This window comes from Coenobita brevimanus, chromosome 55 (genome assembly GCF_032717465.1).
Source record: "Coenobita brevimanus isolate Jiangsu-jjx chromosome 55, ASM3271746v2, whole genome shotgun sequence".
NCBI lineage: Eukaryota > Metazoa > Arthropoda > Malacostraca > Decapoda > Coenobitidae > Coenobita > Coenobita brevimanus.
The window spans coordinates 50,106,677-50,130,563 of NC_137008.1; the positions used below are offsets into that span (position 1 = coordinate 50,106,677).

Consider the following 23,887-nt stretch of genomic DNA (forward strand, 5'->3'; position numbering starts at 1 on the left):
GCCCCTACAGGCCAGGGATGTCATTTAAGCAGAATAAAATTGTCTGGCATCAGCTCCCCCCCAAAAAAAAAAAAAAATATCCCTGGGCTGAAGAGGTTATTGTAGTCTGTTGTGACTGATACAGAGAGCTTCTCACCAAAAATAAAGTCAGCTGCTACAGTGTGCAGCTTATAAAGTACTTATTGTATACAGTACTGTATTTTAGATTTGTTTTATGTGGTATCTGAAGTCCTGTGTGGTACATGCATTATATACAGTATGTATCATAACTCCATATGGTTGACAGTCTAACAGTCAGTTTGTTTCAGGATGGGTGAATCAGTGCCAGATACACAGTTACACCTGCGATGGCACTCACACGCTACCACCTTTACCAGCATGTTGTCAGAGCTGCACCAAGGGCGGGCATACACTGATGTCTCCCTTGTATGTGATGGGGGCATTGTTAGAGCCCACCGTGCTGTCCTTTCACTCTGTTCTCCCTACTTAGGTAAGCCATGAACTGTATTGTTATTTTCTGGTAACATACATATCTTCATCATGATCAGCTTGGATATTTCATATTTAGCCCACTAAGACACACTCACACTGGTTTAAGACAAGTGGACAGTGGAATTGGCATTGTACTGCTCCCCACCAGTAAAATGAAGCTTTGACATCATCGTTAAGAGGTGGGTAGTGTACTGACAGGGTCACTGAACATGTAGTGATGAATGAGTAATAGTGTAATACTTCAGCGATCTGCTGTACGGTTTGGAGATAAACTGACTGTGTGTACAAAAACACACTGTATGCAACTGGAAAGACAGAAAGATATGAACACTTTGAAGAAAAGGTATAAAGGAACTTACATTTCTCATCTTTACAGAAGACAGAATAAAATATAAAACATGTCCTCATTTATGCAAGAATTATTGGAAATAGTTTTTAATCCCTTCATTACAAATGGTCTCCAATAGGAATAGAACTGACTGATGACATTCGTATCAAACCAAATGACATCATCATCCTCAAGGGGTTAATGCAGATTGTTTTCAGACCCATCAGTATGAGGGGTCCCGTTGAGTTGAAGATAATGTCCAGATTGAGACAAAAAAGGGTATCATTTAAATGGGTTAATTACATGATCATGGATGTGATTTTGAATCTGTTATCTGTTTATACCGTACTGTACAATATTTACTTGCACTTTGCTGAGGGTTGAATGTTATAGTAACTTGCTGGAGTTGTTAAAGTATGTCAGGGTAACGTATGGTTGTGCATGTAGCTACGTGCAGACATGGGTGTTGGAGGTCTGTATGCTGAGAATTAAAACTGTACTCATATTACCTGTATATCTAAACTGTTCATCATCACCATCAAATCCTGTGTTGCCCCATGAGGAGTGTAGGAGCCTGGGGTTAGGCGAGTTGGTTTCTACATTTAAGATGAGAGTGACCAGCCTCACTCATCCCTGAGTGGCATTACATGAGCAGTAAACCCCTACCACCACTTGTATATAAACCTGCACAGGCTCAATCTGATTGGAGCATCTTAATTACCCACTAAACAACCAGGTGCCATAATTTGGTTATATGGTTACCACCCAGCAAAGTAAATGGTTTCCTGGTGTAAGGGAAACTTTTTGGCTTGTCACTCAGTGTAGAGCCACCTGTATACTGAAGGAAGAGGGAAGAATGAAGGAAAGAAAAAAGAGGAGGGAAAGAAAGAAGGAAGAAAGAGAGGAAAAGGCAATTACCCGAGAGCAGCACTACAACGAGTGAGTGGATGGTGAGTGCCTCCACCTACCACACTAAATTGTTCATATCTCAGACTGAAAGGACAGCCAGATGGCAGAGGACAAGTGACATGAAGATGATGCATTTGTGGTCACACCTTATGGGACTGAGGCATCTGGTGAAAGTTAAATAGAAATACAGTATATTTAGTTCAGTTAAGGTGTGAAAATAGCCCTAAAAAACAATGCCATTTTAAGAAAAAAGTTTCGTTTCATTTTTAAAGGCTCCAGCATGCTTGCATGCGTCGGCCTTGGTCACCTAATGGCGGCTCTCCATGCTGCACGATCCATTGCAGCCTCTCTGTTCAGTCCCTTAACCCTGAGGTCACACTTAATGACCTCGTCCCATGTCTTTCTTGGTCTATCCCTTATAACCCTACCCCCAATATTAACACTTCTCACAAATAACTCAAAGTCAAATGGCCACCCCTTATGGGATTTTGGCATGTGGTATTAGATAGATAGATAGACCTTCCTTATGCAATTATTATCCCTCATTCTCTCCACATGTCCAAACCGTCTCAATCTACCTCTCCTCATCACAACACCAATACACTTCAGTCCCATCCTACCTCTCAACTCTTCCATTGTAAACCTAGCCCCCCCAGACCTTGCACACAGGGACGCACTACACATCCACCTAATCATTGTCATTTCTGTATGTCTGAGCTGGCAAATATCCTCCTCCTTTACTGCCCAGGTGTCACTATCTTACAGCATTACACTCCTAACACATGCTGCATACAAAGACCCCTTAGCACCTAGGGAGAGTCCTTTCAATGTCTGGAGAGGCAAGAGCTCCCTGAACTTCTTCCAGCCACTTCTTACCGTAGCCACAGAGCTAGCTCCAGCCCCACCTCCAGCACACAACATGTCTCCCAAATAGCAAAACTCTTCCACACATTCAAGAGATTCACCAGTAAGCTCAATCCTTTCACACTGGACAATCTCCACCTGCTCTCCCCGACATGCTGTACACATAAAATCAGCATTATCTCGCAGTCTACCTCTGATACCACTACATCTCTTGTGCACCCATTTATCACAAACACCGCACAAGATGGAATTACTTCCCACACTCTTGTGTCAAACTGCACATGGCCACTCTCCCTCGTCTTTGACAGCACCACCACCAACCCTAGATATCATCACTTTTGTTTTATCTGCATTTACCCTTAAGCCCTTGTGCCCCATACCATCTCTCCACTTCCTAAACCTTTCCTCCGCCTCCCTTTCGTTCTCTGCAATCAACACCAAATCATCGGCATACAACATCTCCCATGGGAGTCCGTTTATAAAGTCACGTGAGAGGGCTTCAAGTACCATGATAAACAACATGGGACTCAAAACTGACCCCTGATGCACACCAACATTCATGGAAAACTCATCACTTAAATTTCCATTCACTCTTCTCTGGGTGCGAGCACCCACATACATATCCATAACCACCCTAACCAGCCACTCCTTCAAGCCAAGCTTTCTCATTGCCCACTTCACCACCTCTCTAGGGATCTGTCAAAGGCCTTTTCCAAATCAACAAAAACAAAATACAGCAAACTTTTTTCTTAAAATAGTCAGTCAGTATTAATACTGACTGACTATTTTAAGAAAAAGTTTGCTGTATTTAATAACAACCAGCTGGAGCCCAAATTAAATAACTGAGGAATGGGTGCTGGGGAGCTTCTTTAACCAACAAGAATACAGACCCTAGTGTCAGGACCCTATACCTCCAAGCAGCTGATATGGCATTCTTGTTTTTTTCTTTTTTTTTTTAATATTATTTAGCTGGTTTTTAGTTACATTTACTGTTTTTATTAATCATCTCCCTTGCTTTTTTTCATGTACCTCTCAGTTTCCTGCCTTGAGATACCATTAACCAAATTTCAGCAAGGCTTCTTTATCAGTTTACAGGTACTTTACTTAGATGGTGGCAACTATCATCCACTCACTTGATGTAGTGCTGGCTACTTCTTCCTTCACCTTTATCTTTAATTTTCTGTGTTTGCCCTCCTTTCTTCCCATTTCTCCCATCTTTCCTGTCGCTTTTTACTACTCTTCTTTCCTTTTCAGGTGGCTTCACATTGAATGACAAACCTATAAGGTCTTGTAAGCTAGGAAACCATTTATAGCACTGGTGGTAACCATATTTCCAACCCATACATGTTCCCTATATGTTGACAAGTGGGTTGGTGGAGGGTTAGTGCCCCTCCCTGTATAACAACCAACTCAAAGACAAATGGCCATTCATCACTGAATGTATATATTGTTTGTATGCTGTGGTGGTGGTTTCTTTGTTGTGTCCAAATGTTGTATGGGCAAGTGACCTTAAGGCATTGAGTCTTAGTGTTATTTTATTTTTAATGTTTGTGATGTGTTGCTTAAATGACATTGATGTATGTTACATCAAGGATTTTGGGTGTGTGAGTGTGTGGTAGGGGAGTGTTGATTATGGTGAGGTGTGGAATGTGGCTGTGTTCTGCTGTTCAGTTTGTGAGAAGGGTCACTGTAGATTTGGCTGGGGTTTTTTAAATCTGTTTGTGGTGAACCATTCCTGTGGTGTGTTGAGGTAAGGTTGGAGGATGTGTGCAGCTGTGTTTGCATTTTGTTGTGTACATTTAAGTGTTATGTCGTCTGCATAGGAAGCTATGTGTATCTGTGGTGTGTGGGGTGTGGGTATGTCATGCATGTGTAGGTTAAAGAGTGTAGGGGACAAACCAGAGCCTTGGGGGACGCCATTTGTGAAATTTCTGATGTTCGAAGACTGACCAGCAAATGTTACATGTGCACATCTGCCTGCTAAGTAGTTTGCCAGCCATCTTTTTGTGTTATTGTGTATGTTTGTGTTAAATATTTTGTTTTTGAGGTTGTGGCAGGGGATGGCATTTATGTTCATATTTTAATATATTAATATGTTAATATAATGGGACTGTGCAGAAGTTAATACCCTAACCAAATGAAATATAAGGTTTAAAGTACAGTAGATATTCTCTTCTCCTGTTAGTAAGGTGGTTGAGTATGACAAAAGAATCTGCTCTCCACACTCCCAACTTCTCAAAAAGACAAAATGAAACTCTTCTATTGATCAAATGACTATTGTCATCCTTACGTAAGCATAGTCACTTTAGCACTTCCACCACCACTTTAGCACCATACCATGTACCATTGAACAGTCTAACACTTGTTAATATCCCTCTGTCAACTCATCACCTAAAAAGGCAAATGGCAACAATCTGTGGGTACGTGCAGTGCAGCTTGTTAAATACATTATTCTTGTGATGAGGACTCATGTTCTCTTGTTGCCAATGTTTAATCCTGACAAGATGACATTGATATTATGCTATTTAGAAAATTAAACTCATTACAATGAATGATGTTAGCACCTAAAATAGCTGGAAAAAATAGTGGCCTTTTTGTTAATTTGTAGTCTCACTAGTCTGGATTATAGCCACAAAATGGACAGGTTTGTCATACTCCAGTAGCTAAACATAATTTATAATGGTAGCCAGATGAACTGAAATTTATTTGAGCCATATTCGGGGTGAAATTTATCCAGAGATGTTAAGTATTGCGACTCTTTAATTTGAGGAGGATACTGAATATTCAGTGATGGAAGTTGTTGGGCTCCATACCAGAGCTCATCTGGATCCAGAATCAGACTGCAGTCCACCATTTGAGTACCACTGCACCAAATCATGATGCTGTTATTATCCCCAGATGCTGTTTTGTCATCATGCCCAGATACAGAGGCACCATTGCTTCTGCCTGAGGTGCCGGTACAAGATGTCCTTTACCTGGTGTCCTTCATATACCGTGGCCAAGTTGATGTCCACCAGCAGCACATCGCCTCTTTCCTCAGGACAGCCAAGCACCTTCATGTTCTGGGTCTTGAACAAGGAGACAGGGTGAGCGTTGAGGTATTTGTACAGAATAACAGATGAGAAAATCACAGATCATCACTGTTAGGCTGGGACACCTACCATCCACTCACTGATGTAGTGCTATGTTCAAGTAACCCAGTAAACCACATATTACACTTAGTGGTAACCATTTAACCAACAGTGGGTGCCTGGTGGTCTAGTGGGTGAAGGTTCTTCAAATGGATGTGGTCCATTTGGATTTAAATCTGAGGAAAGGCAGGGTTTTATTATTTATGGGACATAATGTCACTATGGGATGAGCAACAGGTCATTTTTGCCCTAATGTGTAGACCTAGCAGACTAGCCCGTGATCCCAATGCTCTTGAAAGGATATAAGCTATGATGGTGGATGATTTGATAGTTGGATGGAAGACATATGAGGATGAGATGGTTATTAAACCTGTTAAATGGTTTTGACTGGTGAGAGGTGAATGCACCATAGTTGTCCTGTATGTCAGTGTTAAGACTTGAAAAATCTTTTGTAAAAAAGTCTCCAGCTACTATTACATTTAAAGTATGCTGGTGTGGGGTGAGAGATGGGGCACATCTAGAAAGCCATGATGAAGGTGGCACTGTCCATAACAGTATACAGTAAGGTCCCGGGTTACGTCAGAGTTCCGTTCCTGAGACATGACGTAAGCCGATTTTGAACGTAACTCGAGTTTTATACAGTACGTCGTATGATTATGCTTACCGCAATGCATCTTACAGATTTTTCAACCATACTGTACATTGCATACTATACATGTAATAATCTTATAACAGGTATGTATAAGAAACATAGTCTTTTGAACTGATGATATTTATTGAATAAAATATAAGTTGTACTAGCTAAGAGTCTTCGTCACAGTACCGCACTCGCTGCGGTAACAGCACTTCTCATCGTCATGGCAGCAGAGTTACGCCACCACTGCCTCACCCACAACTGAGTCTGGCTGCCGCTCCCTCACTCTCCCGTCCTTACACACGTGCACACTGCCAACACACATTTTATTCCTATATTCAAGCACTTTTCATACTTCATCATACAATAAAGTTTACTGTAAATTACTGCCGTAAAATATGAAATAACATCATTACCAGCACGATAATGTAAGCATTTCTAACATCAAGTTTGATGGCTTTTTTTTTTTTTCTCACTCGGACAGCAAAATTATTTCAGTGATAAAATGACCGATTACTGTATGGTACTGTAATAAAAGATGCATACTATGTGTCACTACATACCTTCTGACATCAACTTGACTCGTTACTGGGGTTGCGATGTGGAAGGCACTGCATCAGGGGAGTCAGGGACCGGAGCAGGGGAGTCCAGGGCTGAAGCAGGGGAGTCCAGGGCTGAAGCAGGGGAGTCCGGGGCTGAAGCAGGGGAGTCAGGGGCTGAAGATAGGGAGTCAGGGGTTGACGATGAGGATGAGGTAGCAACTGGTGGTGAAGTTGTGGCTCGGTGTTCAGTTCGCTTGAAAAACTGGAGAATTGAAGACTGCTTGGCGGCATATTTCTTTTCGTCATAGATTTGACGATAACAGGACACTGCATCCTCAATTCCTCTGTGCACTTTGGCAAACCTCTCTGCATTTGGGTCCTGATCTTCAAATGCAGCCATTGCTTTTTCTAGGAAGTCGAAAGCATTTGCCATTTCCTTAATCTTAAACTGTCTTAGCGGTTCTGCCTCATCACTTTTTTCATCATTTTCCATTTGCTTTCCTAGGTATAGCAAGTCTTCATTACTCAGCTCTTGATCATGTGAATCAACAAGTTCATGTACATCACTCTCGTCTATGTCCAGATTTAAATCGTTTCCAATTTTCACACAGTTGCGCTTGACTTCGTTTATACTGTCTTCATCAAATCCTTTAAAGTCATTTACGAGGTTAGGGCACACTTTTTTCCACACTCCGTGCATATTTGTCTCAGTCACTTCAGCCCAACATTCTCCAATATTTTTAACTGCCTTATAGATGTTGAAATCTTTCCAGAATTCTTTGAGTGTTACTTTACCATTTTCTGTTGCTCGTATTGCCTGTCTGAATGTTTTTCTCAGGTAGTAAGCCTTGAAAGCTCTTATTACACCTTGGTCCATGGGTTGTAGGATTGATGTTGTGTTTGGTGGCATAAACACAACTTTTACATTAGGTGCAACTCTGTCAGGCTCGAAGGATGACCAGGAGCATTATCAATAATGAGAAGAGCTTTGAATGGCAGATTCTTCATAGCACAATACCGTTCAACCTCTGGCACGAAACACTTTGAAAACCAGTCAATGAAAATTGCACTAGTCACCCAAGCCTTTAAATTACTTTTCCAATGAACTGGTAGGCTAGCTTTAAGGATCCCCTTAAGAGCTCTTGGATTTTCGGAGTGGTACACGAGTAGCGGTTTGAGCTTGAAATCGCCTGCACAGTTCCCCCCAAAAGTAGCGTTAGGCGCTCTTTGGATGCTTTGTGACCTGGCATGGTTTTTTCTTCTTTAGCAATATAGGTTCTGTTAGGCATTCGTTTCCAGTTTAGTCCCGTTTCATCAACATTAAATATAAGTTCTGGAATGTAGCCTTCCTTCTCAATCAACTCCTCCAACTCTTTAACGAATGTTTTTGCTGCATCGTCATCTGCACTGGCTGCTTCTCCGAAAATTCTTTTGCTGGTTAGGTTTGCTCGAGCCCTGAAACGAGTAAACCAACCTTTTGATGCCACAAATGTCTCGTTGGTCTCACTTTCCTCACTTTCTTTCTTAAGGTCTTGGTAGAGTGTGCGTGCTTTTTCACAGATTAACTGTTCACTCAGAGGCATGCACCGTTGATTATTGTCCTCAATCCACAGCATTAGCATCCGTTCCATCTCAATCAACAGTCCCGATCTTTGCTTGGTAATCACAGTTGATTGCATGGGAGTTGCACCTTTAACGTGAGTCAAGATACGTTCCTTGTCTTTGATGATGGTAGCTACGGTAGTACGGCTCATCCTAAGCGCACGCCCGATTGCTGATGCCTTTTCTCCTTTCTCATTACGCTTAATAATATCGACTTTTTCACGTAATGTGATGGTCTTGCGTTTCTTGGAGTCGTTATGGTCACCAGGAAGCTGTCTCTTAGGCATCTTGGAATCAGGATGGCGAAAAACACAAGAAAATGACGGTATCACTGTATCAGGCGGTGGTAGCAGTGAGACTGAGAGCGATTGTTGGTAGTCAAGAGTGAGGCGGGAAAACGCCAGAGACATCTCGCGGTACTTAGCAACACTTCAAAACCCACTCTTCACGTATTTTTTCTTTATTTTCTTATATTTTAAAATTTCCACTCACGGACCGACTGTCGTAACCTTGAATTGACGTAAGTCGATACTGACGTAACCCGGGACCTTACTGTACATTATTTACAGGTGTACATGTTTCTCTGTGTATCTTGATTTGTATGGATGGTATTACATTGTTGTCATCTGGCATATGTTGTGTAAGTTATATGGTGTGCATGTATGAGGATGATGAGGCCACCTCCTTCTCTGTTGTTATTCATTCCAGTGACAGGAGGAGTCATTAACTTATTATGGATAAAGTTAAATAGTCATAAGCATACAGGCATTGCTGATTTATCATCTTGTATGTGTACAGCCAAATGCAACTTTAAGTATAACAACATAAACCCCATATCCATTAAGGGGGTCTCTCTTAAGCTGCATGAAATAGTCAGGGATTAACAAGAATTAAATAAGTAGATATAATACTGATGAGGTACAATAGAGTAATGCATGTGCTACTGGGTGACAAGTGCCTACTTGAAGAGCCCATTTAGCTGCTTTAAAAACTTGGTGGAATAACACTCAACTCTTTTCAGATCACCTTACAATGAGCCATAATTAGTGGTAATAAGTAAAGAGTTAATGTACCAGGAACTTAACAACTTCCATGTACAAGTATAAGAACTTAAGATGTCTGTGCCCGTACTGTGGTGAGGTTTATTTGGTTTATTGGAGTGTCGGTAGACATTCTGTGTAGGAATATTGCTGATGCACCCATAAACTATAACAGATATAATCCTTAGCAGCTCCCAGACATGGAGCCTTCTAAGCAAATAACTTTAATCCTCATGGCTGCCTATCTGTCTATAGCCAGATGCCTTAATCCCATATGGGGTGACCACAAACAAATCACCTCCATGTTGTCCTGTCCCCTGCCATTACGCTGCCCTCCCCCCCAACTCACACCCCCTCTCTCATATACCTTTCCACTCCATCCCACCATCTCATCCTCGGTCTTCCTCTCCCTCTCCCCATTTCCACCTCATTCACATACACCCTCCTCGTTAGTCTCTCACTCTCCATTCTCTCCACATGGCCAAACCACCTCAATGTATTTCCCGTAACTCTTTGTATCACATCCACGTCACACCACAATGCCCTTTCACTTCCTCAGTTGCCAGTCTGTATCTCCATGTAACTCCACATGCTCCTTTCAAATAACTCATTTCTCTTGCTCACACTCTTGACTTGTGTCCTTCCAACGAGGTCAAAGCTTTTGTGTATTTATCTGTCCATCTATTGCCAGATGCCTTAATCCCGTAAGGGGTGGCCACAAACAAATCGCCTCCATGTCGCCCTGTCCCCTGCCATTTCACTGCCCTGATCCCAGCTCACACTCCCCTCTCTCTCATATACCTCTCCGCTCCATCCCCTCATCTCATCCTTGCCCTCCCACTCCCTCTCCACCCCTCCACCTCACTCACATATACTCTCCTCATCAGTCTCTCGCTCTCCATCCTCTCCACATGGCCAAACCACCTCATTGTGTTTCTCCTAATGCTTCCTATCACATCCACATCCACTCCACAAGGCTCCTTCACTTCCGCATTTATCAGTCAGTCTCTCCATGCGACTCCACATGCTTCTCTCAAATAACTGATTTCCACTGCTCTCACTCTTGACTTGTGTCCCTCCAACAAGGTCCAAGCTTCACTTCCGGTCCAAGCTTCACTTCCATACGTTAGAGTTGTTATCACAATACTGTCATGCAGTAACTTTTTCATTTCCGTGCTCACCTCCTTGTTTCCTATCACTGCCGTCAAGGAACCAGCAACATTTCTTCCTTGTTGTACCCTTTCTAGCACTTCACCCTCTGAACTTCCATCCTTGCTCATCACACTACCCAAGTACTTAAACACACTTACATTTTCCATTTCCTTTTCATCCAGCCTCACTGTACATACACTGACTTCATTTCTCTTGAAGACCATAACTTTACTCTTCCCTACATTCACCTTCAGATTCCATTTCTTACACACTCTCCCAAACTCATCCACCAAACCTTGCAGCTCCCCTTCATCTTCACTTAACAACACAGTATCATCTGCAAATAACAGTACAGGGAGTTTCCAAACATTGCCCTCTCTCAATAGGGTCCCTCCAACATCCACTGCCCTATCTTTCATCTCTTTTACAACCCCATCTAGATACAGATTGATCAACCATGGAGACATTACACATCCCTGTTTCAGTCCAATCTTCAAATAGAAAAATTCACTCAGTTCACTATCCACGCGCACTGCAGCCTTAGCACCGTCATACATACTCTTCACGGCATTCAGCAACTTCTCAATTACTTCATGTATTCTTAATACTTTACACAGTCCTTGTCTGTCCACCCTGTCATATGCATTCTCCAAATCCATGAAGGCTGCATACAACATCTTTCCCTTCTCTAGAAACTTTTCCACCAAAGATCTAAGAATGAATATCTGGTCTAAACAACCTCTTCCCTTCTTAAAACCTCCCTGTTCTTCTCCAACTTATTCCTCTGTTATTTTCCTAACTCTGTCAGTAAGTATCATACCAGATACTTTTCCTTTTTCACTAATAAGACAAATGCCCCTATGATTACCACACATTTCTTCTTCACCTTTTCCTTTGTATAGGAGAATAATTATACTTGACTTCTAATCCTCTGGGGCTGTGCCTTCCTCCCAGGCCAATCTGCACATTTTCCACATCCATTCTCATACTATCTCTCTCCTTCACCACACACTCCATCATTTCCTGGGGCTTTCCCCATTTTGACGTTCTTCATTGTTTCTGCAACTTCCATCCTACTGACTTCTTCCTCCCTTCTTACATCCCTCTGTCTCCCAGCCATTCCATAGCCACTTATACTTGCATTACTTTCATTCTTTATGTTCAACAGTTCCCTAAAGTGTTCTCTCCATCTGCTCACTTTTTCCCCTTTCCCCACCAGCAATCTACCATTTTTATCTTTCACTCCTGCTTTAACTTCTTTGCCACCCTGTCCAACTCTCTTTACCTCTTTCCAGAACACTTTCTTACGTCCCCTCCACTTTACACTCAGATTCTTTCCAAATTCCTCATCCACTCTCTTCATACTTTCTCTTACTAATCCTTTCACCTCTCTTTTCCTCTCTACATATAATTCTCTCTTCCATCTCTCAACTTCTTCCACACTCCCGTTTGTCATCCACTCACTATATGGCTTCTTCTTTTGTGCCACAGCCTGTCTCACCTCTTCATTTCACCATGCTGTTCTTTGTATCCCCTTTCGTCTTCTCTTCATCCCACACACCATCTCATGCTGCACAGATTTCTGTGAATATCTTGCACACACCTTCCACCTCCCCCATCTGCCCCAGTCAGTATTTACCCAGTTGCTCCTCCACTTCTCTCTTATATTCTGCCTTTTTCCATCCTCTTGTAACCTTTCCACCCTCCTTGAATGAACTACTTCCTCCTGTCCTTCCTTTCTTCTATTCCTCCATTTCATTTGAACCTTGATTCTCACCACCACCAAGTGGTGGTCAGAAAGTCTGCTTCCCCAACCTCTACATGCTCTTGCATCCGTTACACACCTTCTCATCCAATCATCCACACACACACATAATCAGTCATTGCCTTTCTTTCATTCAGTTCACCACCCACCCTTCTCATCACTTGCCACGTATACCTGTGGATCATTTTGTGCTAGACGAGAGCATTGGCTATCACCAACCTCTTTCCGGCACAAATGTCCACTAGAGCACTGCCATTCTCATCCACCTCTGCAGGCACACCTCACTCACCAACTACTCCATCCACCTTCAGATTCCATACTTTTCCATTCATATCTCCAATCAAAAACACTCTCTCATTCCTTTCAAATTTCTCCATTCATGCTTCCACATTTGTCCAGAACTCTTCTTTCACTCTGCTAGCACGATCTTGTGTTGGTGCATATTCACACACAATCACCCACATTTGTAGTCCAACTTTCCATCTTACCCGCACAGTCCTTGAGCCAACTGATCCATACTCTCTTATATTCTTCTTCCATCTCTTGCACACAACAATACACACTCCTTCTTTTGCCCTCTCATTCTTACCCACTCCAGCATGTATACCCCATCCATGCTCCCATTCTCTCACATTCTCACCTCTCCATTTAGTTTCACTTAGTCCACATACTTCCACTTTTGCACTCTTAGGCACCTGGACAATTTCTCTCTCTCTTTCACCTCATCATTTGCACCTTTACATTCCATGTTGCAGGCTGTACCGTCCAAGCTTCACTCCCACATATTAGAGTTGGTATCACAGTACTGTCATGCAGCAACTTTTTTTTTATTTCCTTACTAACTTCTCTATTTCTTATCACTTCATTCAAAGAATCAGCAACCTTTCTTCCCTATTGTACCTTCTCAAGCACATCATCCTGTAAACTTCCGTCCTTACTCATCACATTACCCAAGTACTTAAATGCACTCACATTTTCCGTTTCCACCCCATCCATCCTCACTGTGCATTCAGTGACTTCATTTTTCTTGAAGACCACAACTTCACTCTTCCGTACATTCACCTTCAGATTCCATTTCTTACACACTCTCTCAAACTCATCCACCAAGCCTTGCACTTCCCCTTCATTTTCATGTAACAGTATGGTATCATCTGCGAACAACAGAACGGAAAGTTTCCAAACGCTGCTTTCTCTCATTAGGGCCACTCCAGTCCATATACAGACTGAACAACCATGGCGACATGACACATCCCTGTTTCAGTCCAACATTCAGACAGAAAAATTCACTCAGTTGACCATCCACATGCACTGCAGCCCTTGCATGCTCATACATACTTCACGTCATTCAGCAGTTTCCCATTTACTCCATATATTCTTAATATTTTCCATAGTCCATGTCTATCCACTCTGTCATATGCTTTCTCCAAATCCATGAAGCTGCATACAACTTTTTTCTCTTCTCTAGAAACTTTTCCACTAAACGCCTTATGATGAATATCCGGTTTACACAGCCTCTTCCCTTCCTGAAACTTCACTCTTCTTCACCAACTAATTCCTCTGTTATTTCCCTAACTCTGTCAATAAGTAGCCTACAATATACTTTTCCTATTACACTAAGAAGACAGTTGCCCCTGTGATTACTACACACTTCTTTTTCTCCATTTCCTCTGTAGGGGGAAATAATTATATGTGACTTTCAATCCTCTGGGACTCTGCCTTCATCCCTGGCCAATCTGTACATCTTCCACATCAATACTACTACTAGTTGTATCCCTCCCCTGTGCATCAGCATTTCACCACACACTCCATCAATTCCTGGTGCTTTTTCCATTTTGACTTTCTTAATTGCTTCCACTACTTCCATCCTATTGATCTCTTCCTCCCCTCTCACCTCGCTCCATTTTATGATCATTCCCCTGCCACATATATTCACATTACTTTCATTTGCTGTGTTTAATAATTTCATAAAGCTTTCTTTCCATCTGCTCACTTTTTCTCCCTTCTGCACTAACAATCTGCCATTTTTATCTTTCACTCACCTACAACCTTCAGTATCATCCTGTCTAACTCTCTTTACCTCCTTCCGGAACATGTACATATTCACATTCCCTCTCCTTAACACTCAAATTCCTTCCAAACCCCTCATCCACTCTCTTCTTACTCTCTCTTCTTCTCTACATATAACTATCTATTCTGTTTCTCAGTTCCTCCATGCCTCTGCCTCCCATCCACTCATTATATGCATTCTTCTTGTGCACCACAGTTTGGCATGTCTATACCTAAAACATCTCCTAAAGTAGCTAAAACACAATGCTGACACCCTAGAACATGATCTTCAAGAATCCCAGTTTCTCCATATTCTTCTTTCTTCTTTTTCTTCTTCTTTCTTAGACCCATCTAGCTCCAAAATAGCAAAACTGTTCATTTGTGTTTTTTGACAGAAGGTTATCATTCTCTGCTGGGTCAAAAGCATGGTAGATATTGCCCAAAAAAGGTTAAAGGTAATATGTTTGGAATAGTTCAACTTTTACAGTTATGATCCAGTTTGCACAAAACTAAGTAGAAAGGTAGAGGGTGAGCAAAGAGTGAAGTGTTTCAAATTTGAGAACAGTCAGTCAAAATTTAAGGTGACAGGATAGTGTCAAACTTTCAGCTCTTTAACTCAAAAATTTATTATTCGGCTGGGATTATAGTTCATGGAACAATTTACAGTAAGCCAAAGTTTAGATTATTCAGTTTTGAGAACAATAGGTTAAAGGTCAAGGTCACTGGGCAAGGTCAGTGTAAACACTTTTAATCTGCATTAAACCAAACCTAGTGGAGGGGTTCATGGTCATGCAAGGATGAAGCACTGCATATTTCAGATCTGAGAACAATCAGTTATAGGTCAGACTCACAGAGGTAGGTCAGAAGTTCAGCCACAGACCAGTTGCAAGGCATGGGTGTTGCACTGTCTCAGTGCTCCTTCTTGTTATTGTCTCCAGATGATATTATTTAGCTCAAGAGAGACCTCAAATGGGAGCAGGTTATTCAGAGTCTTCATTAATCTCTTCACTACTACTACAGTCATAAACTGAATAACTTGAAATAACCATTGGGGTTAGACTTTAAAAATCTGTGAAACAAGTACTGTATAAAAAATAAAATTCATAAAATGTATTAAGATGTAGGGATGGCAGTGCACCACCAAAAAACAGTAGAACAAGGTTGAGGCAAGAAAATCACATGTAATCCCATCTCTACATTTTTTTTTAAACTCTTGTACGTGACATTAAGGTGTACGATTAGTGCACCTGAAAAGTGTCAGGATAATGGTATAACTGTTAACCATCCATACAGTGCAAAAAAGTATGCCATTAAAAGAAAAAAATTGAGGGATAGATTACATATTGTTTAACTACAACAACCTTGTTCCATTGACTTTGGTGCTTTGCCATCCCTACATCTTCATACATTTTATGAAATGATTTTCTTTATCCTTGTATTATTAGGTTTCAGGAATGCAGGAAAGAATTGCAAAGTATTTATAGTATTCATGGTCATGGCAAAAGTATATGACACAATGAAGAGACTATGGACAATTTTATGCATTTGTAGTGTAAATAAAAAAATGCTGAATGATGAAAAGATTTTAAATTGATACAGAAGTGAAGCATGTGTAAGAGTAGGTGTATGTCTGAGTGAATGGTTAATGGTAGTAATATATACTGTACTTATTGTACACAGCTTAATGATGATGAGTTATGAGAGAGATTAAAACTTGAGTTGTGGAAAGAGAATGGGGATGGCGAAGGTCAAAGTAACTGCTAATAGTAAACAGGATATTTCCAGGCTGGTTCAGAGCCTTGTGAATATCTGTGAGCACTGTCGACTGAAAGTAAAGTGATGGCTTTTGAGAGAGCAGATGACTCTCAGTTTGATATGCTGGTGAATGGGGAAAGACTTGAATTGGATTAGGAATTCAAACACTTTCATTGTGTTATAAAATGGAGAGATAATCGTGTAGAGGTAGTGGAAAGTAGAATGGCACACAGAAGAAGGTGGCTGGTGCTATGAAGATCTTGATACAGAACAGAAGTCTGAATATGGAGCTTGCAAAATGATTGCATGAATGTATGTTATTGCCCACATTAATGTAAGAGTGTGAGACTTTGATATGGGACAAGTGTGAAAAGCCAAGAATAAGGGCAATGGAAATGGAATGGGGCTGTTACTGAAAGTGAGTGATGTGTGCAGAATGAATAGGATTTGAAACAGTGTGATTAGTGGAAGATACAGGGTAAGGAAGCTTGTTGATAATAGGGTAGAATAATGTGTGCTTTGATGTATGGTCATAAGGAGAGAATGATCATAATTAGTGTAGTGAAGGCTATATTAGAGAGAGTTTGAAGATGGGAGGGAGATAGATCAAGAAGATGATAGGTATAGTAAATGAGTGTAAGAAAGTGAAATATGGAAGCTGATGACACAAGGAAACTGACAGGGGAGTGAGTTGGTTGTATGTGTGGGGAAGCAGAAGACGGGTTTGGCACCACAATTCAGTTTGGTAGTTCCTGGAAAGACTATATGGCAGAGTTATGTAAAATGCTTGTATGAGGAAAAATAGAATAAAATATTTGAAGATAGTCTTGTGATGTGGAGCTAATCTTTGGGGAGCATGAATGATCTGTAAATGATTGTGTTGTAATTCAGTAGGCATGCTGTAGTTATTTTCTCCTACTTTCACACTTTCTCCTTCCTTGTTTCTGAATCCTACCTCATCCCATCTTTAGGTGAGAATAAGAGTCATGATGATGATGGTGATGTTTCAGAATTTTCATGTTCCACCCGTACTGTGATGCCTCCTACAGTTTTCTTACTGCTGCCAAATATTTAATTTTTAATTGGGAGAGACCCCATAGTTCAGTAGGGATTAAATGCAGTCTTAGTTAACCCTCTTAGTATGATGGTGACAGTTTTATTTTACATTTGCTACCACTAGATGATTTTACATGTACCTGTAATGGGAATAATCACTCATGCTGCAAAAGATAAATTATGATTTTAATGTTGAGTGAGTGAGTGTGTGATATTACAGCTGGTAGAGTCCCCTGGCAAATCTGATGGCAGCTCCAGCACATCAGGAAGTGAAGCTGGGGATGACCTAACACCACAGTACCTCAATAACAACAATAATAACAATAACAACAATGAAAATGAAGATGAAGAAGCAGAGGATGAAGAAGAGGAAGAAGAGGAGGAGGAAGAGGTAAGTCATTGTCCAGATTATGAAATTATGTTACAGTATTTTCTTCTAGGAACAGGGAAGAAAGCATAATATCCATGTGATCCCTGTGTGTCATTAAAGGTACAGTATATTGCAACAGTAAAAGGCAGAGACAGGTATTTCTGGAGGTCCTTTCATCACAGCCAGTCTTACGAGGATGTGGCATCAGGCAAAATGCTGTTGTTACACAGGTAGTAGAGAAAAGCATTTTATCAAGGAATCAGTTTACTGAGCATAGTAGGACATGAGTACAGCAGAATATTTATAGAAAGGATGCTGAGCATTACAGAAGATGAGATGGGTGATGAACAGGGTAGGGTTAAAAAATGAACACAGTAAGTGTGTATGTATATATATATATATATATATATATATATATATCTATATCTATATATATATTACCCAAAAGTTCCAGTAATTTGAACAGAGGGAGCCAACCATTTGCAGTTTTGCCTTTTGCCTCTAGGAGGAGTCAGCCGCACCCCTCGTGCGTCAATGTGGCTCCGGCTGTGTCTTTGAGCAGACGTGTTGTTGAGCTACTCTTACTATTGTAATGTGGTGTGTAGGTGGTTTGGTGATTTTTCAGTGGCAGATCTCACGGAACAAAGAACCTACATCAAGTTCTGCTTCAAGCTCAACAAGACGGCTGCAGAAACTCACCGGTTGCTTCAGCAAGCCATTGGTGACAGTGCCATGTCCCAGAGAAAACATTTTTCTGGTACAAGCGGTTCAAGGAAGGATGAACATCTGTCGAAGATGATGACCGTTCTGGATGACCGGCAATGGCAATAACACTGGAAAACGTTGGAAATGTTTGTCAGGTTATCCTTGCAGATCGTAGACGAACTATCCATGATGTTTGTGATATTACTGGGCTGTCGTACGGGAGCGTGCAATGCATTGTGTCGGACTTATTGGGCATGAGATGCATCGCTGCAAATTTGTGCTAAGACTGTGGAGTGGCAAGCAGAAGGCACATCACGTTGCAGTTTGCAAAGAGCTCAAGAATCAGGTCAGAGATGATGCCACCTTTATCTCCAAGGTCATAACTGGTGATGAATCATGGGTTTATGGTTATGACCCAGAGACAAAGCAGCAGTCATCGCAATGGAAGTCTCCCAATTCACTGAGGCCAAAAAAAAGCGCATCAAGTTTGCAGCAATGTCAAGTCGATGTTGATTGGTTTCTTCGATATCCATGGGATTGCTCGTCCCACCCAGTCAATCTGTCAGTGGAAAGTTTTACTGTGAAGTTTTGCAGTGTCTGAGGGAGAACATCCGCCGCAAACATCCAGAATAGTGGAAGAACAAGGACTGGGTCCAACCAACGACAGTAAAATGTGGTCATAACATATTAATGCATATTACACATTACAGTTAACTTGTAAGTTAATTAAGTGAAATATATAATGCAGTAATCCCTCCAAAGCCTGGCGTAATAGAGCCAAAGGCACATCTGGAACTTGAGTTTGTCCGGGCCATGGGAAAATGCCTCCTGGACAGGTACTTATGGACCCTAACCTAGCCTAACTCTGAAAACCACCTAAATAACTCCCTACTGGACATGCACAGCACCTATTTAAGGCCCTATTCACACAAATAAGGGACAGAAAGCAGGAAATAAATGAAATGGAACCAGAGAATGAGGAATTAGAAGTGAGTATTGAAAATATTTGGCAGCATACAGGGTACTTACAACACGTCCGTGGCCGTCATGAAGATTAACCTACCTCCTCTAAGGCTGTGACAGTGGTGAAAATGCTCTTGAAGCACGTACAGTACAGTAATCCAATGTTGTGCTGCACTTAATCCTTTGCACTGTGAATTATAATTGTTTAACACTGCACATTCTGTTCTTACTTGCACCATGCCAATTGCAACATGCCAGTTTGCACTCTGCATTTAATCCTTTCCACTCTGAATTCTAATTTCTTGACACTTCACAACACTGTAAATTCCCATGTGGTCTAGTGGTGAGGTATTGCAGTTTATTCACTGTTTATTAACAAAAATAAGCATGTGGGGCAGCCATTGCAATGAGCTTCTAGTCATGATTGTAGTTAGATGGGAACTGGGGAGGGGAGGATGCAGGGAGGCGCTCTACTGTGCGCAAAAACACAGCTGTTTGGTGCTGTGCTCCAAGTTCAAAGTACGGTTGAAAACATGTCAGATTTTTTTTTTTTTTGCTTTTTTACGTTTTTTTGGGGGGCCATTTTTGGTTTCCGAAGGCCTGAACCCAAAATGTTCAGGACTTGGGGTGCCTGGGACTTGGGCGTCCAGGTCTTGTAGGGATTACTGTATTGTAAAAGTAATGTAATTGAAAGAACATTTTATCATAACTGCAGTTACATCGTGTTAATGCAGTTGTAGTTACACTGTGTAAATGCAACTGTTATGCAAGTGTGGCTGTAACATTACATTGTGTTAATGCAACTGTTACACAATTTTGGTTGCAATAAAACTGTAGTTACAGCATGTTAATGCAACTGTTGCCTAACTGTGGTTGCAATAAAATTGTAGTAATGCAATTGTTACATAATTGTGGTTGCCATAAAACTGTACTGTAGTTACATCTTGTTAGTGCAACTGTCTTAAAATGTGGTTGTAACAGATCGTAGGTACAGAATTGTAGCAACTGTGATTTAATTGCAGTAATGCTAGTGTTTGTAGTTACATAATTGTAGCAATTGTAACATAACTGCAGTAATAGTGTTTGTTGTTATATAATTGTAGCAACTGTAACATAATTGCAGTAATGCTAGTGCTTGTAGTTAAATAATTGTAGCAGTTGTAATATAACTGCAGTAATGCTAGTGTTTGTAGTATAACTGCAGTAATGCTAGTGTTTGTAGTTAAATAATTGTTGCAGTTATAACTGCAGTAATGCTATTGTTTGTAGTTAAATAATTGTTGCAACTGTAACATAACTGCAGTAATGCTAGTGTTGTAGTTTCATAATTGTAGCAATTTTAACATAATTGCTGTAATGCTAGTGTTTGTAGTTACATAATTGTAGCAGTTGTAATATAATTGCAGGAATCACAAGTTTAGTCATTGTAGCTATACAGCTGATACATATTTATATAATTTATACAATAATAGCAGTACAATCATATCATGAATGACCCATATTTGATGTACTTGTTTGAGACACCACAGGTGTATTGGCATGGTTATTTTGCACAGTTTATATTTAAATGATATATGTAGCCCCATATTTTGTTATTTTATATAAAATTAAATAAATAATATTTACAACATGTACAGTATTCACTTAGTTTCATTTGTACCACACATCACTTGATACTATAGTCCTCCAAAGGTTGTGAAGTCAACTTGATATGTTTGCTAATTTTAATATTCATCTTTAGGTATAGGTTGTAAGTACTAATGTGTGTGGTTGAGTATAGCATTCTGTTGCTAGCTCCATTTATGTTAGGCATTTTCACTTGATTTTCCTTGTCACTGTGATATGAAGGATATGTGTGCACGTATATTTTAATTCTCTGGTCTTACGAGATTTTCATATGTTTTTATTATATATTGATATAAGGATATATATTGTCTATCACTGTATATACGTGATGTTGTATACAAATGAGGTAGTACTATTAAACTAATAGAGTAAATGTTCGTTGTATATAAATGAAGTAGTATTGTTAAACTAATAGAGTAAGTGTTCAACTCTCTGATATTTATTGTAGTAGTGGTGATGATAGTGATGTTGGTTGAAGGGTGTTTGTAGGGTTTGATTGAGGTAAGTCAGGGTCCTGGTATGACTGCGTCAGCAGTCGGTGTCGTTGTCCCCACGCAGCGAATGATGACACACTGCTGAGTAACTGCCCCACTCTGGTAGCTGTGGTGGAGTAGATGGTGGTGATTGTAGTGTTGATGAAGGTAGAGATCATGGTGGAGGGTGGTGGAGGTTCAGGGAGGAGGGAGGAATGGAGGTCAGATGTGTTGATACATGACCATGCTGGGTCAACACTATTAGCACAGTACAGATACACTTCCTCCTTTCTCACTTTTGCCTGTTGTTGCTTGTCATTTCTCAGTTGGCTTGTAGCTTTGTTCTTACTGTATTCGCTTGTAGTTTGATGATTGTTGCTTGTAGGGCAATCTTAGATTGTTTTTATTGTAATTTGTTTGTTGATTGTTGATTAAGACATTAATCGGCTTTGTTTACTGCTGTTGTTTACTGTTGTAATGGTTCAGGAGAGTTGTCTGCTGCATATAAACTCATTGGAGTAGTTTGATTGTAGTTGGTTCATTGTTACTGCTTGCCACCAATGTCAGTGAGAGTCGGTGATGGGTTTAATTAGACAGAGAAGTTTATCTGGTTGCATCATCGATGGGAGTGGCACCAGGAGAGAGTAATGGTGAGACGTTGTAGGAGATGTCAGTGTAGGCCTTCTCTGTTCCATTATCCTCTTCGTATTTTAAGTGGGATGATGAAATAGGCAGAGTAGGGTCGATGGAGTTTATTGTGAGACAGTTGCTTGAATAAAAGTTAAGAGCTTGGCGTGACGCATGTATGGTTAGTGGCAATTTGTGCTAGCTGCGGTCCTCCTACTTTATTTTCACTCTCCTACTCCCTATTGCTGTCTGGGAATCTCTTTCTTTCTTTCCTGGCTGTCTCTCTCTGGTTCTCTCCCTGGTGCTCTCTCCTGCTCTCTCCTGTTCTAACCTTCCTACATGTGATGTCGGACTTATATCCCCCTCTTGCTTCTGGCTAAAGTGTGTGTGTGTGTGTGTGTGTGTGTGTGTGTGTGTGTGTGTGTGTGTGTGTGTGTGTGTGTGTGTAATTCAACGGGTCGGTCAGGATCACATGATGGTCGTGATTGTCAGCTTTTTACCCTCCCGGAAGGGAGCTGAGAGCTCATATAGTCCGATCTAAGGGCAAGGCTGTGACCTTCACACACGCACACACCCGTCCCCTTGCTCAAGGGGGACAGTAACCACCCACTTCGTCAGTGAAACTTTTCGCAACCTGAGCGAGGCGCGAACTCCCGTCCACCAGTTGGCAAGCGAGAGCGTTACCACTGCACCAGCGAGCGGTGTGTGTGTGTGTGTGTGTGTGTGTGCGTGTGTGTGTGTGTGTGTGTGTGTGTGTGTGTGTGTGTGTGTGTGTGTGTGTGTGTGTGTGTGTGTGTGTGTGTGTGTGTGTGTGTGTGTGTGTGTCATGTTTCCGGCATATGATCAGGGATGTTTGGCATTCTTGATTAGTCTAGGCACGGGGATGTGTAATTGTCTCTTCCTGGAGAACTTCAGACATAACTATCTGTTTTACATATTTTACCTATGGTTGTATAGTTACATACTGATAACTACCTGTTTTACATATTTTACGTATAGCTATATAGTTACATACTGTAGTTACATATCATATTGTGTCATGACATATGATGCCTACAATATTACTTTCATTATGTACACTGTTTACTCATCACTATCAGTTAGTTCAGCAATTGAAAGTTCTCTAACTTTGACTGGAAGTCGGGAGTAAGCATAACATCTTTGGCAGCGCGGAATGACCCAGATTTGCGTCAGATGGCTGCTTTCAGATACCATCAGTGGCTGATGTGGATAGACATGTTAATCCATTTTGGTGTAGAGTAGGTGGATGCATGGAGTATTTGTAATACGGAGATGCAACCTGGTGTATGTAATGTGGCCATAGTTGAAACTATGATGATGGGAAGTTGTGGTTCCATCCTACTTTTACATATATTCACATTCAATCTTTTTTTTTTATTTTTTTTTTATTATTATTATTATATTAGTATAAGGCATGGGAGGGGAGGAGGGGTGTCAGTCATCCCATTTTCTGACACACACTAAAGGGAGACTCAGACAGTTTCGCACAAATGTGTGAAAAACCATGTCTGTATATATATGGACTTGGCAATTTAGGGTATTTTGAGTTAGTCTGTATATATACAGACTTGGCAGTTTTCACACTATCGGTTTGTCTGTATTTATATGGACACGGCATGGAATGGGTTAAAATCGTGGCATCAGCAAAAGTGGCTAGGAAGCAGTGGTTGAGTAGACCATGAGATTTTTTTAATGTCACTTATGAACAGGGGTCGGCAATCTTTGATGGACTGGAGGCTGGAACTGATCTGTTACTCAGGTGGTGGGCCAGATGTTTTGAACTTGT

At 41.0% G+C, this 23,887-nt stretch overlaps 1 protein-coding gene across 1 annotated transcript in view; it reads left to right on the forward strand.

The window, feature by feature from the left end:
- Positions 1-309: 309 nt before the first annotated feature.
- The window catches only part of LOC145401375 (uncharacterized), a 40,336-nt gene continuing 16,758 nt past the window's right edge, over positions 310-23,887 (forward strand). The window contains exons 1-3 of the mRNA XM_080273706.1: positions 310-490; positions 5,492-5,679; positions 17,537-17,707. Coding sequence (XP_080129832.1) covers positions 310-490; positions 5,492-5,679; positions 17,537-17,707 — 540 coding nt within the window. The remainder of the gene's footprint in view (positions 491-5,491; positions 5,680-17,536; positions 17,708-23,887) is intronic.